The sequence below is a fragment of the Rhinopithecus bieti genome, unplaced genomic scaffold (assembly GCF_001698545.2).
Source record: "Rhinopithecus bieti isolate Rb0 unplaced genomic scaffold, ASM169854v2 scaffold_6063, whole genome shotgun sequence".
NCBI lineage: Eukaryota > Metazoa > Chordata > Mammalia > Primates > Cercopithecidae > Rhinopithecus > Rhinopithecus bieti.
In genome coordinates, this window is record NW_016805186.1 from 2,588,077 (window position 1) to 2,606,657 (window position 18,581).

Genomic DNA, 18,581 nt, shown 5'->3' on the forward strand with positions numbered 1-18,581 from the left:
AAAAAAAAAAAAAAAAAAAAAAAAAAAAAATGAGACTGTATAGCCCAGAATATATTTAAGTTAAAGCATATGAAGAAAAACATTATTCATCCATTCAGTAGAGTCAAGAGGTTTGCTACACAGCTTTGGCCTTGCTAAATCAGCCTCAAGTGTGGTTTTTTTTTTTTTTGAGACGGAGTCTCGCTCTGTCGCCCAGGCTGGAGTGCAGTGGCCGGATCTCAGCTCACTGCAAGCTCCGCCTCCCGGGTTCACGCCATTCTCCTGCCTCAGCCTCCCGAGTAGCTGGGACTACAGGCACTCGCCACCTCGCCCGGCTAGTTTTTTGTATTTTTTTTAGTAGAGACGGGGTTTCACCGTGTTAGCCAGGATGGTCTTGATCTCCTGACCTCGTGATCCGCCCGTCTCGGCCTCCCAAAGTGCTGGGATTACAGGCTTGAGCCACCGCGCCCAGCCGGTTTTGATTTTTTTAAAAAACTAAACTAAATGAATTATTTAGAGGAAGCTTAACTGAATTGTATTAAACATATATTGTGAGATAGAATTAACTTTGAGTATAGGATCCAAGCAGTTCAAGGCTTGACTGTACTTTTCACAGGGTTCTGTTTGGGGCGGGGGAGAGTCGTGCAATGTGCTGAGACCGGTCTCCTCATAAGCTGGGTGCATCGATCAGGGTTAAGGTGATCACAGTGACTCAGCCGTAACTCAGGCTGCTGCTCTGCCATACACATTCAGAACACAGGAATACAGAGAACCTGAAAATTACTGGAAGCAAAAGCAGAAAGAATAAAAATGGAAAACTTTTTCTGTATTGCATAAAAAAAAAAATCACGACTTCTTCCGGAAAGAGGCAAATGAGACAAACATCGGCTTCATTTTACAAGAGGAGGCTCGAAGCCCGTTTTGAACACCAACAGCATGTGCAGCGCTATGTGCTGAGGTAATGGGGAGGATCGCCTCATCCGATGACTCAGAGAGGAGCAGATGGCCCGTGGGAGCCTGAGAAGGACTTTTCCCTCCTCAGTGGAGGACAGCACGGCCCCAGGCATGGGGGCGGCAGCGGCGGGGTGGAGGGCTTGCCTGGTTTTCAGCCCAGCACATACCAGGATGCACAAGAGGACAAGTCCTCCGGAGAGGAGCTCTCTTCTCAGTCTTCCGGCAACAGTGTGCTCTTTGGGCCTTCTGTTTCTCACACAGTGCATCTAACAGTAAGTGTGAGACCATTCACCACAGCATTGTTCGCCAAAGCAAAACACTAGAAATGACCATGATGACGCCCAATGGTTAACAAATGTTTGATGGTTACTAATGGAACATTCATATCTGGGAATACCCACAGCAGTTAAAAAAGCAAAGAATTCGCTGTGTTGATAACAGAACACTAGCCAGGATTCTACTACTAAGTCAAGAGGTTTGCTACACAGCTTTGGCCTTGCTACATCAGCATCAAGTGTGGTTTTGATTAAAAAAATAAAAACAAAAAACTAAATTAAATGCATTGTTTAGAGGACGCTTAACTGAATTGTATTAAACATATATTGTGAGACAGAATTAACTTTGGGAGGTATAGCATGGCGTGGATGAAACACACAGTCGTGTGTGTACACACTTGTGCTTGAGGGATGCTTTCTTGGGAGTGAATTACCATTCCATGGGGTCGTTACATCACAGACCCTGTGGAAATGTCTTCCATCTATCCAGCGCTGGAAATGGCCCCACGGGTCTTATCCAAACCTCGGAGGTCACCAGTTGCCTCCTGCCCTAATTTCTTTTTCCATGTCTCCTCCAGACAATTGCTGATCAACCCCACCAGGCTACCAGGGTGTTGTGAGACAGCAGAGAACATCAAATGATTTCCATCAGTCTCTCCCTTTTTTAAAAAAAATTGAGGCTGGGCGCAGTGGCTCGCGCCTGTAATCCCAGCACTTTGGGAGGCCGAGGCGGGCAGATCATGAGATCAGGAGATCGAGACCATCCTGGCTAACACGGTGAAACCCCATCTCTACTAAAAATACAAAAAATTATCCGGGCGTGGTGGCGGCGCCTGTAGTCCCAGCTACTCGGGAGGCTGAGGCAGGAGAATGGTGTGAACCCGGGAGGCGGAGCTTGCAGTGAGCCGAGATCGCGCCACTGCACTCCAGCCTGGGCGACAGAGCGAGACTCCGTCTCAAAAAATAAAAATAAAAAAAATTGAGATGTAATTCACATATAGTGGTTTTTAGTATAGTCATAAGGTTGTGCAACCTTATGACTTGCACATAAGTTGATTATGTGCAATAAACTTTAGAACATAATCAACATTAGAATATTTTAATCACCCTAAAAAGAAACTGAATACACACTGGCAGTCACTCCCCAATCTCCTTCCCACCTCCACCCAGGCCTTGACCATTAATCTAGAGATTAATGGTCAAGATTAATTTGGGAGATCAAGGTGGGAGGACTGCTTGAGCCTGGTAGGTTAAGGCTGCAGTGAGCCATGATTGTGCCACAGCACTCCAGCCTCGGGGACAGGGTGAGACCCTTTCTGAAAATAAAAAATAAAAATAAAAAATCTACTTCTTGTCTCTATGGATTTGCCTGTTGTGGACAGTCCACATAAATGAAATCATACCGTACGTGGCCTTTTGTGTCCAGCTTTTTCCGCTGAGCATGTTTTCAAGGTTCATCCATGCTGTAGCAAGTATCAGTGCTCTGTCCCTTTTTATGGCTGATTAATATTCCACTGTATGGATGTAACACATTTTGATCATCCATTCATCTGTTGATGGACATTTGGGTTGTTTTCATTTTGGGCTGTGATGAATAATACTGTCATCAACATTTGTGTATGAGTTCATTCTTTTGGTTATTTAGCTAGGAATGGAATTGCAGGGTTATACGGTCAGTCTGTGCTCAAGCTTTTGAGGAACTGCCAGGCTGTTTTCCACAGCAGCTGTACCATTTCACCAACAGTGTACACAGGTTCCAATTTTTCCAAGTCCACACTAATATTTATTATCTTTTTCACTGTAGCCATCCTAGTAGGTATGAAGTGGTATCTCATTGTGGCTGTGATTTGTATTTCCTGAGAGCCAATAATGTTGAACATCTTATGTGCTCATTGGACATCTGTATATCTTCTTTGGAGAAATGTCAGCTTAGACTGACCTTTTTTTTTGAGATGGAGTCTTGCTCTGTTGCCCAGGCAACAGTGGCGCAATCTCGGCTCACTGCAATCTCCGCCTCTCGGGTTCAAGTGATTCTCCTGCCTCAGCCTCCCGAGTAGCCGGGATTACGGGTGCGCGCCACCATGCCGTGCTAATTTTTTGTGGAGATGGGGTTTCACCATGTTGGCCAGGCTGGTCTCGAATTGCTGACCTTAAGTGATATGCCGATCTCAGCCTCCCAAAGTGTTAGGGTTATAGGTATGAGACACCGCACCCAGACAGATTGATCTTTTTTTTTATTTTTTATTTTATTATTATTTTTTGAGATAGGGTCTCACTCTGTTGCCTAGGCTGGAGTGCAGGGGCATGATCTCAGCTCACTGCAACCTCCACCTCCCGGATTCAAACAATTCTCCTGCCTCAGCCTCCTGAGTAGCTGAGATTTACAGGTGCATGTCACCACACCTGGATAATTTTTGTGTTTTCAGTAGAGATGGGGTTTCACCATGTTGGCCAGGCTGGGTCTCAAACACCTGACCTTAAGTGATCCACCCACCTCGGCCTCCCGAAGTGCTGGGATTACAGGCGTGAGCCACCACACCCGGCCCAGATTGACCATTTTCTAACTGGGTCATTTGTCTTTTTATCGTTGAGTTGTAAGAGTTCTTTATGTATTCTGAATACAAGTCCCTTATCAGATATATGATGTGCAAATATTACCTCCCATTCTGTAGGTTGTCTTTTTATTTTCTTGATGGGGTTGTCTGTCACACAAAAGTTTTTAATTTTGATGCAGTCCAATCTACTGATTCTTTTCCCCTTTGGTTGCTTACGCTTTCAGCGTCTAGCATGTAAGAAACTATTGCCTAATCCAAGATCATGAAGATTTACGTCTACATCTTTTCTACGTGTTTTATAATTTTAGCTTTTATATTCGAGTATTTGATCCACTTTGAATCTCAATATGTTATTATCTTTGATGCTACTGTAAATGATTTTTTTTGGGGGGACAGAGTCTTACTGTGTCCCCCAGGCTGGAGTGCAATGGCACGACCCTGGCTCACTGCAACTTCCGCCTCCCAGGTTAGGTTCAAGTGATATAAATGAATTTTTCTTAATTTAATTTTCAGATTATTCTTAGTGTATAGAAATACAGCTAACTTCTGTATGTTGATCCTATATCTCACAACTTTACTGAAGTTCATTAGCTCTAATTATTTTTTTGGAGGATTACTTAGGATTTACTCCACATAAGATCATGTCTACAAATAGAGACAGTTTTACTTCTTCCTTTCCAATCTGGATGCCTTGTAGTTCACTTTTTTGCCTAACCACCCTGGCTGTAACCTCCAGTACAATATTGAACAGTACAGTCCCTGTTCCTTATTCCTTCTGTCCTCAGCTATTGACTTGAAAAGGGCAAGAACTCCTGTAAAGCGGAATTGTACCACTAGCAGGACGTTCTTCTTTCACGTCTTTGCGGCAGGTCCAGCAGAATACCTGTACAGCTTTGTCATCCATTCTAGATCAAAACTGTTGGCCAAAACACAAACTAAATGGTAGGAAAAAGGGGCACAGGAAGTAAGCAAACACTCTGTGGAACTCAGTCAATTTGGCATTACGTGAGAAAGCACTCACTGGAGGAGAGCTTTTCTGAACGGGAAACTAACGCTCATCAGCTGAGCATGTAATGTACATAGTGACTCTTCCGACTGGCTGAGTGCGTAAGATATCCCTACGATGGGCAAAGTAAGAGTGAATTATTATGGATTGGCATATGCACATCAATAATTTTGTAGGAAATATTTCAGAGTCAAATAGCATGATAATGAATCAGTGCTACACAGAGCAGCAGTGTGGAAGTATGCATGTATACTGACAAACTTTCCTTTCCCGATTCACAAGAAAACAGTAGCAGTAATTATCTTTGGGTAAGTGACTACAGAGGTAGTAAATGGAATTTTATACTTTTCTAAACTGTTTGAACTTTCTATGTGCTTTAATTTTGAAAACGCCAAAGGTAACTAACTGGTGATTATGAAATGCCTTTTGCTTTTCATGTTTTCTATAACAAAAAAAAGACCCTACTAAATGTTATTGCAAAAGGAAACACCAAGGGCTGTAAATACGTAATTAGGGGTCTATGGAGAATGCTCTCCCCTTAGAAAGACCTGAGTGCTGACTAACCAGGGAACGGTCTGGAAAAATAAAGAGGAAAGGTCATTTGAGTTCAATTATTCAGGACATGCCTGTCATCTTTGCTGTTTAAAAGAGCTGAGAGCTGAGGGTGTCCCTCTAACGGGAAACAAACTGAGTGGGCAGCTCAGGCGGGTGGAGTTGGCCTTTGAAACAGGAAAGGGCAGGGTCCGTGTCTGGCTGGCTGGGAGCTCTAAAGGTTTTCAGAAAATGCTGGCAAAGGTATAGCATCCTCCCATCAGGAGCAGGTAGAAACACTCTTCACAGCTCGCTTGTTAGTGCATGTGGTTCAACTAAAACAACTAGACCGAGAGGAGTGGGTGGGGGTCCCACGTGCCTGAGGGATAGAGGGTGTCGGGCAGGAATGCTGAGACACACAGTGGAGACATTAGGAGAGGCGCAGGCCAATGGTCAGGCGGGAACTCTCGAAGGCCATAAAGGCAAGAACTTTCTTCTGCTCTGGACTGTGGTGAGATTACGAACAGAGGCCAGAGGCGCTTTACAGAGGCGAGTCGCAGGCACACGAGGGGCGCTTTACAGAGATGAGTCGCAGGCACACGAGGGTCGCCCTTCAGAGGAGCTGGACTAGACATAGGTTCCAGAAGGGAAGTCTTAGAAGTGCTGCCCGTTCCATTCTCACCTCTAGCGATTTGTTTGAGCATCTGTTGAACGTTCAGGCTTTTTCCTTTTAAGCCTATGCTCCACATGTGTAACCAGGCACTCTTGCACTGTTTTTTTTTAACATTCTCTTAATTAGTAAAATTAACTTTTTGAACATTCCAGCCAATTACGTTTGTCAGTTGGGGAGGGAGGTGTTTCCATGTTCTGGTTAGTAAAGAGACAGGAGCAGATGCCTTGTGTGGTGCCCAGGGACGGGTGGCAGAAGGGATAGGGATGGGCCCAGCTCCGGAGCCTTGTGGACATGAGGGGACGAGCCAGGCTGAGGAAATCAGAACAAGCCAGGAGGGGCAGTGGAGCTGGCTATGGGGGCTGCGTCCTTGTGCCCTCTGCCACTTGTCTGACAAACCTCTTCCAAGTGCCAGAGGACACAGATGACAGCCTTAAACATGTGTTAATTATTTACCTGAACTGTAGGAAATTGCCCTATTCTATTCTATTCTATTCTATTCTATTCTATTCTATTCTATTTTTTGAGATGGAGTCTCACTTTGCTGCCCAGGCTGGACTGCAGTCTTAGCTCACTTCAACCTCTGCCTCTCAGGTTCAAGAAATTCTCATGCCTCAGCCTTCTGAGTAGTAGGATTATAGGCATGCCACCACGCCTGGCTAATTTTTGCATTTAGTGGAGATGGAGTTTCACCATGTTGACCAGGCTGATCTCGAAGTCCTGACCTCAAGTGATCTGCCGGCCTTGGCCTCCCAAAGTGCTAGAATTACAGGCATGAGCCACCGTGCCTGGCCCTGAAAATATTCATTTTAGATCCACCAAAACAGCAATTTCCTGTGATTCGCCTTAACATACATGTTCTAAATGGTTTGCATGTATTCCCTGCATTTATTCCTCACGTCCAGCTATAAGGTAGAAACTATTGGGTTATCATCCCTGTTTTACAGCTAAGGGGACTAAAGCTAAGTGTGGTTGAGTAACTCTCTCAAGGTCACACAGCAAATGTGTGTAAAGGTTGAGTATTCTTTATCCAAAATATTTGGAACCAGAAGTGTTTCGGACCTCCGATATTTCTGGATTTTGGAATATTTGCATATCTTGGCTTTACACTGTACTATTAGAAGGCTTCTTTTTTTTTTGACATGAAGTCTCGCTCTGTCACCCAGGCCGGAGTGGCACGATCTCAGCTCACTGCAACCTCCACCTCCCGGGTTCAAGCAATTCTCCTGCCTCAGCCTCCCAAGTAGGTAGGATTACAGGCAGCTGCCACCACACCCGGCTAATTTTTGTATTTTTAGTAGAGATGGGGTTTCACCATATTGGCCAGGCTGGTCTTGACCTCCTGACCTCATGATCCGCCCGCCTCAGCCTCCCAAAGTGCTGGGATTACAGGCGTGAGCCACCACGCCCAGCCTAGAAGCCTTCTTTTTTTTTTGATAGCCCGTTTTTGATACCTGCAAATGAATAACTCAGTCAGATCCTTAGGCCAACCAAGGTTTTCTGAACTTATGCCTCTGTACCTCACATAGCCACCTGATTGCATCTGTTCTCCAGACTCTTTCTCTTTGATCACACGTCGTCCAAATGCTGGTTCTCTGGGACTCTTTTCTTCCTTTGATCACACGTCATCCCAAGCGGCTTGTTCTCTAGACTCTTCTCTTGATCACACGTCATCCCAAACGCTGTTCTCTAGACTCTTTCTCTTTGTCACACGTCGTCCCAAATGCTGTTCTCTGGACTCTTTCTCTTTGATCACACGTCATCCCAAGCGCTCTGTTCTCTAGACTCTTTCTCTTTGATCACACGTCATCCCAAACGCTGTTCTCTGGACTCTTTCTCTTTGATCACACGTCATCCCAAGCGCTCTGTTCTCTAGACTCTTTCTCTTTTGATCACACGGTCATCCCAAACGCTGTTTCTCTGACTCTTTCTCTTTGTCACACCGTCATCCCAAGCGCTCTGTTCTCTGGACTCTTTCTCTTTTGATCACACGTCATCCCAACGCTGTTCTCTGGACTCTTTCTCTTTGATCACACGTCAATCCCAAGCGCTGTTCTCTGGACTCTTTCTTCTTTGATCACACGTCATCCCAAACGCTGGTTCTCTAGACTCTTTCTCTTTGATCACACGTCGTCCCAAATGCGTTCTCTGGACTCTTTTCTCTTTGATCACCACGTCGTCCCAAGCGCTGTTCCTAGGACTCTTTCTCTTTGATCACACGTCATCCCAAGCGCTGTTCTCTAGACTCTTTCTCTTTGATCACACATCATCCCAAGCGCTGTTCTCTAGACTCTTTCTCTTTGATCACACGTCGTCCCAAACGCTGTTCTCAGACTCTTTCTCTTGATCACACGTCATCCCAAGCGCTCTGTTCTCTGGACTCTTTCTCTTTGATCACACGTCATCCCAAACGCTGTTCTCTAGACTCTTTCTCTTTGATCACACGTCGTCCCAAACGCTGTTCTCTAGACTCTTTCTCTTTGATCACACGTCATCCCAAACGCTCTGTTCTCTAGGCTCTTTCTCTTTGATCACACGTCATCCCAAACGTTAGGTAATCTTCCCAGAACTCTACTTGCATTATGTCATTCTTGGAACTTAAAATACCTCACCATTACCCGGAGGATCACATGCGAGTTCTTGAATTTGGCATCTGAGGAGCTCCATGACTTAGTCTAGCCTTGCCTGGCCCACCTTCAGTCTCACCGGTTCTTTTTGTGGCTGTCCTAGCAAGTCCATTCTCATGTTAATGTCCACATCCACAATCCATTCCTTTTTATGCCTACCAGGCTTTGCTCCTTGAATTCCTCTCCCTCTGCCTCTTCACCAGTCTCAGTGGTGTCCTTTCTTACTATCCCAGCTCACGCCTCACATCCTCTCTGTAGCCCTTTCTAACTAAACCTGTCAACAGTAAATTCTCAGTTCTTAAACTCTGCGGATGTAGCCTAGGATTACCTATCTATCTTGTGACCAGTATTTCACCTCTCCAAATAATGTATAAAGAACCTCAGGGCCAGAGATCATGTCTACAAGATTCATTTTTTCAACACTTATGGAGCACCCTCTCAGTGCCAAGCACTGTGGTGCACTGAGAAACAAGACATAGTCCCTAGGGACAAAAGTCTGAGGGTCAGAAGAGAGAGATGTATTAGGTTGGACCATATGAAATTGTTTTTGGCCAGGCGTGGCGGCTCACACCTGTAATCCCAGCACTTTGGGAGGCCGAGGTGGGCCAATCACGAGGTTGGGAAATCGAGACCATCCTGGCTAACACGGTGAAACCCCATCTCCACTAAAAATACAAAAAATTAGCTGGGTATGTTGGCACGTCCCTGTAGTCCCAGCTACTCAGGAGGCTGAGGCAGGAGAATCGCTTGAACCCAGGGAGGCAGAAGTTGCAGTGAGCTAAGACCACACCACTGCACTCCAGACTGGGTGACAGAGCGAGACTCTGTTTCAAAACAGAAATTATTTTTGTAGGGCAAAAATGATCAAATCTTGACAATTTAATGTGGTAAACATAAAGAGAATTATCAAATCATGTAGTCAGAACAGAGAGGGACAGAGAAGAGAGCCTAGGAGTGCAGAGGAGGGACGGCAGCTTACGTTAGGAAAAGGTCTGAGACTTTCTGGGAAGGCAATGCAATCTGCGCTGAGTCACAATGATGAGTCATAATGATATGGAATTATGCAGCAAGGCAAGGATATTCTAAATAGAGACAACATTTTTTAAAGGCATGGAGGTAAGAAAGAGCAGGCAGATGGTACGAGCTATGGCTGAATTGGGTTCCCCCAAATTTATATGTTGGAGCCATATCCCCTGGTACCTCAGAATATGACTGTCTTTGGAGACAGGGCAGTTGAGGGCTTCGAGGGGTGGTTAAATTAAAATGAGGCTGCCAGGGTGGGCCTGTTCCAATGTGACTAGTGTCCTTTAGGAAGAGCAGATTAAGACATACAGAGGGACACAAGGGACATGCAGACACAGAGAAAAGGTCACGTGAGGACACAGCGAGACGGTGGCTGTCACACTGTGGAGTGTGTATTTGGTTTTTGTCCTCGTTTCCCGGCATATAATTCCTAAAATCCTCTGGATCTTCACAATTATGCCTTTGCGTGCTAATGAGTGGATGGGTGGCTGGCAGCCCCTAGGTAGCCTCAGGAGGAGCTGTCACCGGAAGGACCAAGGCAGCATTACAGGGTTGGGACTTGCAGCCCCGGCCCCAATCTCCAGGGAGGGGATGGGGGTAAAGGTCAGGCTGACCACCAAAGGCCAGTGGTGTGATGAATCATGTCTGTAAAACGAAGCCTCCATAAAAACCCAAAAGGACGGCGTTGTGAGAGCTTCTGGAGAGCGGGACACAGGGAGGGGCGCATCTGGGGGGGCAGGGAAGCCTCGCACCCCGTCCCTCATACCTCACCCTACGCATCTCTCCACCTGCATCCCGTGTCATCTCTTTATAATAAATGAGTAAACGTGAGTGTTTCCCTGGGTTTCGGGAGCTGCTCTAGCAAATCCCAATGCACCAGCCGTGGGAACCCCAATTTAGAGCCGTTGGTCAAAAGCACAAGGTAGACAACCTGGGGGAGGTGGAGGGCAGTCGTGGGAATGCGCCCTCACCCTGCGGGATCTGACGCTCTGGACAGTGTCAGAATTAAACGGAACCAGGGGACACCCAGCTGGTGCCCACTACAGAAGTGATTGCTTGCTTGGTGTGTGGGGAAACTTCCCACACATTTGGCCACAGAAGTCTTCTATGTTGATGGCTGTGGGGTGAGAGCAGATGAAAAGCAGTTTGTTTTTTCTGCTCAGTGACTGCAAACCAGGGAGTGAGGGCTCAGAAGAAACCAAATCTGTCAACACCTTGATGTGGGACTCCTGGCCTCCAGACTGTGGGAAGATAAATCTATGCTGGCCTTTGGTAACTTATTATGGCAGCCTGAGCTGACTACCACAGTCGGGGTCTCTGAGCCACCTGGAGGGAGAGGGTAAAGCAAAGAACGACAAGAGATGAGACGGGGGACAGAGGTGATGTGCAGGGACTTGCATGCCACACCAAGGGGCTTGAAGATTTTCCTGCAGGTGAGGGGAAGCTTTTGGAGAGTTTTAGCAAGGAGATGGCAGAACCATGAGGTTCTTGTAAGGAGAACTCTCTGGTGGCAGCAAGGAAGGGCAAGACCAGAAGTAGAAAACACTCTGGGGCTGCTGGACTGCTACAAGCACGTGGGGAAGAGACAGGGGGTGGTATTAGGGGTGGAGAAGAGGGGTTGAATTGAGGAAATCCTTAGGAGATGAAACTGGCAGTTGTTAGCAATGGCTCCCAGGGGAGGAGTGAAGGAGAGGCAGGAACTGGAGTTCCCAGGCTCTTACCCTGTTGTGGGTGGACCTGTGCCACCAGTTCAACACTACGGGAGGGGAGCAGACGAAGCGAGGTAGAGGGGATGACCAGTACAAGATGCCTGTGGGGTAATCAGGAGAGATGTCAACAGGGAGTTAACCATTCACACTTGGTCTTTAGAGAGAGTGCAGCTGCCAGTGGAGACTTGGGAGCCTTTGGCTTAAAAGGGGGTATGGCCAGCCACGCCCACACCCCACCTGTGTACACGCCAGCCCTTGGCATGCTCTCTGCGACTCTTTGTCAGAGGGTGGCCCTGGGCTTGCCTGAGCCTGTCTTTCCCATGAACATATGCAGCTGGAAGCACCTGGGACTGTACAGTTTTCCAGCCAATGAGATGAGTGCAGGGGCACATACACCCTGGGGGTCCACTGCCTGATGGGAACAACTGAGGGTGACCCATGCTTCCTCCAGAGTAACCCTGTGTGACCTGGCCTGATGTCACAGCACCATGGCTTGGTCTCCTCTTCTCACTTCCATTTTCCTTCCCTTTCTACCTCCTGGGAACATATATTAGTCTGTTCCTGAATTGCCATAAATACCTGAGACTGGGTACTTTACAAAGAAAAGAGGTTTAACTGGCTCACGGTTCCGCAGGTTGTACAGGAAGCATGATGCTGGCATCTGCTCAGCTCCTGGGGAGGCCTTAGGAATCTCACAATTATGGCAGAAGGCAAAGGGGAAGCAGGACATCTTACATGGCTGGGGCGGGAGGGAGAGAGTTGGTGGGGGAAGGTGCCACACACTTGTAAACAACCAGAGCTTGTGAGAACTCACGCACGATTGTGACCACAGCACCAAGGGGGATGGTGTTAAACCATGAGAAACCACCTCCCGCCAGGCCCCAGCTCCACCGCTGGGGATTACAATCCAACATGAGATTTGGGCAGGGACAGCCAAACCGCGTCGGAACAATTCCTAATCAATCTCTGTCCCATATGCCTTGCGTCAGGGTCTGCACCTGGGGAACCCCACCTAAGATGGGGGTTCAGATGAGACCACTCTGGGAGGACACGCAGCTGAGTGTGGAGGCCTGAGGAAGACCAGCTCTGAAGACGCGGGCAGGCAAAGGGCAGACCTTGAAGGAGATGGAGGAGGAATGACAGAGGGGCAGGAAGAGTCAGGCGAGAGACTGCCACAAAAGCCAGTGACAGAAACTTCCAGAAGAGCTGTCAACAGTACCAAACAAAGCAGAGGAGTCTCATAAGATTAAAAATAAAATTTCTTCCAGAATCTGGTGACTGTCAGGGTACAATGAGCCAAGGAAAAAACAGTTTCCCTACACCGGTGAGAGCAGAAAGCAGATTCCAGAGGACTGGCAGTTTTAAGAGCTGTGGGAATGGAGACAAGTGTTTGGCTAATTAGATGAGTGTGCAGCAGTTTAAAGGAGAGATTATCATGGATAGGAGAGGCCGGGCACGGTGGCTCGCCCCTGTGGTCCCAGCTACTCATGAGGCTGAGGTGACAGGATCACCTGAGCCCAGGAGGCAGAGGTTACAGTGAGCCGAAGTTGCGCCACTGAACTCCAGCTTGAGCAACAGAGCCAGACTCTGTCTCAAAAAAAAAAGATGGGAGAAGTGTGAGCATAGTTAGCAGAGAGAGGGGGAGGAAAGGGAGGGAGGGCTGAGGACAGAGGACCGTGGGTGGCAACAGAGCCAGGTCCTGGTGGAGGAGGGCCCCAGGTAGCTGGTGCACTGGGCAGGGGCCCCGGGACATTTCCCTTTTGGAGCTTGCCCCACCAAAGCAGATGAAACTGAGATTTTCCTGTCTCCTTACCAGACTCTTCCTCGAAGCCCGCAAGCTTTCAATTTAAAAATAAGATGGTATGAATCAATAAAAATGTAGCTAATTAAATTCAGGTATGAATGCCATATTAAAATAGAAGGATATGGCTGGCTTTCATCAAGAGAATTAAAAAGGACTGCCTGCCCTTCTTGGTAGGCAACAAGACCCCACCCAGGTAATCCCATCAAAAAGAAGGCTCCAAGGTGCTCCGGTGACACACAAAGGTGACTGGACACTTATTCTAGGCTTTCACCACCGTCATGCCTGTGGGTGCCCCCAAAGAACTACTGTCCTCCCTGACAGGACACGGTCCAAAGTGACGAGTAACTCGTTTTCCCATTCCTCCTTCCCCTTCTTCCTCAAGGGCAGAGGGTTCAATTCTATGAAACTGTGTCAAGCCACATGCCCTTCTAGCTCTACCCTGAAACTAGCAACTCATCTTTAGCCATATCAAGGCAGACAGGATGTCACTTGGGCATCTAAGAGGTCGGGGCAGATACAGATGTAGTTGTGTTTACAGAATCAAAAGAAGAACATGGCTGATGGCCTCCATTTTCCCAGCAGAGCAGGAGGCAAGAGAAGGCAGGGGGAACAGGAAGGTCTGGAACAAACACTGAAGGCCTGGGAGAAGGGAGCTGGCCCAGGAAGAGTAAAAGGATTTATTCTTGGCCCTGCTAGAGGCTTCCAATCTCGAGAGAGAGGAGCAGCAGAGGAAGGTGACCCGGGGGCTGGAAGCGAGTATATGACTGCACCCAGGGACGCTCCAAGGAGAGCTTTCCCACGAGGCAGGCTGGTGTCCCTGCGAATACACGTGTCCCCACACGCAGGTGGAAAAGACTGCTGTGTTCTTGGGGGATTAGAAATAAAAATTTTGAGCAAAATTTGAGAGGTGAAAACTTCAAGTATATGGAGAAGGTTTACACACAGAAGACTTAATAAAAAAGCGTCTTCCTGCCGGGCGCGGCGGCTCAGCCTGTAGTCCCAGTGCTTCTGGAGGCCCAGGCGGGCAGATCACGAGGTCAGGAGATCGAGACCATCCTGGCTAAAAGGGTGAAACCCCATCTCTATTAAAAACACACACACACAAAAACTAGCCGGGCGCGGTGTCAGGTGCCTGTAGTCCCAGCTACTCGGGAGGCTGGGGCAGGAGAATGGCGTGAACCCGGGAGGTGGAGCTTGCGATGAGCCGAGATCGCGGCACTGCACTGCACCGCAGCCTGGGGGACAGAGCGAGACTCCGTCTCCAAAAAATAAAATAAAATAAAATAAAATAAAATAAAAAAGGCTTCCTAGTTTAAGTGGAATGTACAGTGCTTAGGCATCATACAAATTCACAACACTTGTGGCACGCAGACTTTACCTTGGCTATGGATAGGGTTACATACTTGGGGTTTTTCCCCGATTATTACGGGATGTTTTTGTGATCAAGGGATGAGGCACTCAGGAGGAAGGTTAGGGAAAGATGCTGGCATTTATCTGGTATTGTCTCAAAGTGGAGGCAGCAGCTAAGATTAAGAGTTCCATAGACTCCTGCCTGTCAGCACCTCCTTAAAGCAATACATTTTAATGTTTTTCTCAGCAGGAGCTTGACTTTAACAATGAATCCAGAAAAAAAGGGAAGACATAATAAATCACAAACAATAAAAACCAGCAGAGATTTCTTCTGACCCTGCCACCTTAGCTCTTCCATCCCTGGGGCCTGTCAGAGTGCGCTAACTGAAAGCACTTAGGCAGAAGCTGCCGGAATCCAACTGCACCCTGGAGACAGGAGGCATGGCGAGCCTCTCAGAAGCCCTGTGCATCTCTGGCTAGAGCCACCACTGCTGCACAGGTCAGGAAGGGACCTTGTAGGCAGGGGACGGATGACAGGAGAGAGCTAAGCAGTGGCAGGACAGAAAGGAACACTGAAAGCAGACTTTGCCTGGGGAAGAGTTCTGCCCAGTACCAGAGAGGAGAGGAAGAGTCTGGGAGAGTCCTTAGGGTCTCATGTGTGGAAAAGACATCTTCAATAATTAACAAATGAAAAGTGGCATGTGATCCCTAACATTTTGAAACTGAGCAAATCGTCTTGCCTCAGAAGCCTGTAGCCACATTACAGGCTCTCCAGTCAATGAAGGCTGAGAAGACCAGGAAAACACAAGAAACCTGTAACGAATGACTTACAAGCAAGTCAATCTCAGACACGTCTGATGCAAAGGAAACACAACAAAGTCAATCTAAGAAACATCTGGGCTGGACACAGTGGCTCAGCCTGTAATCCCAGCTCTTTGGGAGGCCGAGGCAGGCAGATCACTTGAGGTCAGGAGTTCGAGACCGGCCTGGCCAACATGGTGAAACCCCGTCTCTACTAAAAATACAAAAATGAGCCAGGCATGGTGGCACCTGCCTATAGTCCCAGCTACTTGGGAGGCTGAGGCAGGAGAATCCCTTGAACCCAGAAGGCAGAGGTTGCAATGAGCAGAGATCATGCCACTGCACTCCAGCCTGGGCAACAGAGCAAGACTGTGTCAAAAAAAAAAAAGAAAAGAAAAGCAGAAACATTTGGTGAGACCCGCGACTCAGTGGATGGATGGAAGGCACAAATGGAAAGCTGTTCGTACCAGTTACTAAAAGTAATAAGTCATTGCCAAACAAAATTTTAGTTTTTCTCTTCTCACTTTGTTAATGCTCCACTATCTATAACCAAGAGAATGTTGAGTTTTCCTTTTTCTCAGTATCTTTTAAAATAATAAGACACATGATTCATGTGTTAAAAGACAAAAGATGCCTGGACTAAGCATACATTTCACCTTGACCTGTATGTCCTTCCAGAGCCCAAGATACCTGCAGGCTGTTGTTTTGTTTTGTTTTGTTTTGTTTTAAATGCAACTAAATGCTCTCTCCGTTCCCTGAAGACAGGAATACGGTATAGGGAAACAAGAGTTTCAGTCCTTGGGTTTAAATCCCTGTTCTCTTCTCTATCAGCCAGAGGAGGTTAGACATCTTTTTTTTTTTTTTTTTCCACACTACAATGGTTAATTTTATTTGTTCAAGAGCTCATATTGCAAGCATTAAACCAAGCATAGGCTTTGATTCTGTGAGCCCAAATTCACATATTGAAGAAGATCAAAGCAAACTGCGATCCATGTACACGGATGAAAACTAAAGGCTCAGAGTTAATAACATTGTAGTTTTTAAATTTCTATAGCCTAGAGCCCAGTAGTCACAGGTCTTTTAAGTCCTTCTGGATGTCCCACAGGGTATCTGCACTTTTCTTGAGCTGAGCAACTTCATCATCCTTTAGCTTCTGGTTGATAACGCTGGTTAATCCTCGGGCATTGAGGATACACGGAAGGCTCAGGAAGACTTCATTCTCGATGCCATACATCCCCTTTACCATTGTTGACACGGGATGAATCCTGGATAGATTTTTCAACATGGATTCAATAAGATCAGCCACACTTAATCCAATAGCCCAGTTGGTATATCCTTTTAGCTTGATGACTTCATAGGCACTTTCAACCACCATCTTATGCACTTCCTTCCAATTTTCACTATCATTGTCAGTTCCCATTTCTGGATTCAATTCCTGGAGAGAAACACCTGCCACATTCACGCCACTCCACACAGCCACACTTGAGTCGCCATGTTCCCCCAAAATCCACCCATGGCAGCTGCTGGGATGAATGCCAAGTTTTTCAGCCATAAGGTAGCGAAATCTAGCAGAATCCAGATTACATCCACTTCCAATCACGCGGTGTTTGGGTAATCCACTTAGTTTCCAGGTAACATATGTAAGAATGTCCACTGGGTTGGAAACCACAATTATGATGCAATCAGGACTGTACTTGACAATCTGAGGAATAATGAATTTGAAGACATTAACATTTCTCTGCACCAGATTGAGTCGACTCTCCCCTTCTTGCTGACGGACTCCTGCAGTTACCACTACAATCTTAGAATTGGCAGTCACAGAATAATCTTTATCTGCCACAATTTTAGGCGTCTGAAGAAATAAGCTCCCATGCTGCAGATCCATCATTTCTCCTTTAAGCTTATCTTCCAAAACATCCACAAGAGCAAGTTCATCAGCCAGAGACTTTCCCAGAATGCTGATAGCACACGCCATACCAACTCGTCCAACACCCACTACAGTGATCTTATTGTTTAGGACTGTTGCCTCTTCTTCCGCAACTGGTGCAATGAGTTTTTCCTTAAGAGTTGCCATTTTGCACAGGAGAGGGAGGCGCTGGAGACCTCTGTAACAGCAGCAGTGCGGAGAAGACAATGTGAGCCGGAGGTTAGACATCTTATTCAGTCTTTCTGAGCCTTGGGCCATTGAAGTGGAGACTGTTAACCTGCCAGCAGGAGAGGTGAGGAAGGACTGGCCACAGAGGCAGAGGGAACGCAAGGAGAGTAAGATACACAGAAGCCAGGGGGAGAAAGTGCTTTAAGGAGAAAGCATTTTTAGGAGAGAGTGGTCAGACATGTTGAACAATGTGGCAAAGAGAAGTTTCCACTGCGTCCAGCAACATGTGGAAACCTGCTGAGACACAAACTCAGACTTTTACATTGTTCTGGTCCATCATTTCAAGACCACGGGGCATCTTGAAAGAAAAAACAAGATAGCATCTCTGATTGTTTTTAAGGGACTTCTTTCCCAAGGTCTCGTTGAAAACAAAATCTAAGAACACATTTTTACAAGTCTGGTTCTTCCTTTTACTTTCAATAATTTCCAGGTTCTCTGAGTCCATTTAAGGGAGAATTCTAGGGGATGGGAGTAAACGAGACTTAGACTATATAATTCAGGGCAGGTTCGGAAACATTTCCTCCTCATTGTAAGTGCATCTGATAACAGTATTTTCCTTACTGATGTGCAATAAGCCTTTCAAATGCAGTCAATTCATGGCTAGCCTAAATTTAGGCAAACAAAATTTCTGAATACTAAGACAAAGAAAAGCAAATGCCATAAAAAGCCGTCTAGCACAAAGGTCTAAAAATACTAGATTGTTCTCCCAGCTCCACACACAAAGGAAAAGATCTTGGCCATCAGAAGCTGGGGTGACTCAGGCTCCAGGGAAGCCAGAGAAGAGGCCCTCCTCGTGTGTGAACCGACTTCCCAGGGTGCGGTCTGACTGGCTTACAAGTTGGAAACACAGTTCATCAAAACTCATCTTCATTATGATACTTCTACCCCCTCCGAAGGACTATGGTTATGCAGAACCAAGGGGATCAAAGGGACTTAGAGACGTGGAGAATGGAGATGGCCTCTTAGGTGGAGGGCCTGAGCCTTTGAGGGGTGAAGGGATCTGCACAGTGAGGCAGCTCAGTAAGGCACAGTAAGCATGCTCCTGGGCGCCCTACCTGAAAGCAAACCTCTCTGGCCCTCACGTCCCTCTGCTGCCTTTCCAGTTCTGCTTCCTGGGCCGGCACAACCCCTCTCACAGAGCC

General features: G+C 46.9%; 1 protein-coding gene across 4 annotated transcripts in view; it reads right to left on the reverse strand.

The window, feature by feature from the left end:
* LOC108529289 (aminopeptidase O) overlaps window positions 1–18,581 on the reverse strand; it is a 284,802-nt gene that overhangs the window by 49,251 nt on the left and 216,970 nt on the right. The window contains exon 8 of one of the 4 annotated variants that reach the window (XM_017871509.1): window positions 16,135–17,389. The exons of the other annotated variants lie outside the window; for them this stretch is intronic. Within the exon in view, the coding sequence (XP_017726998.1) occupies window positions 16,354–17,389 (1,036 nt within the window). The 3' untranslated portion in view covers window positions 16,135–16,353. Of the gene's footprint in view, window positions 1–16,134; window positions 17,390–18,581 lie in introns of those variants that run through there. 4 annotated transcript variants of the gene reach the window in all.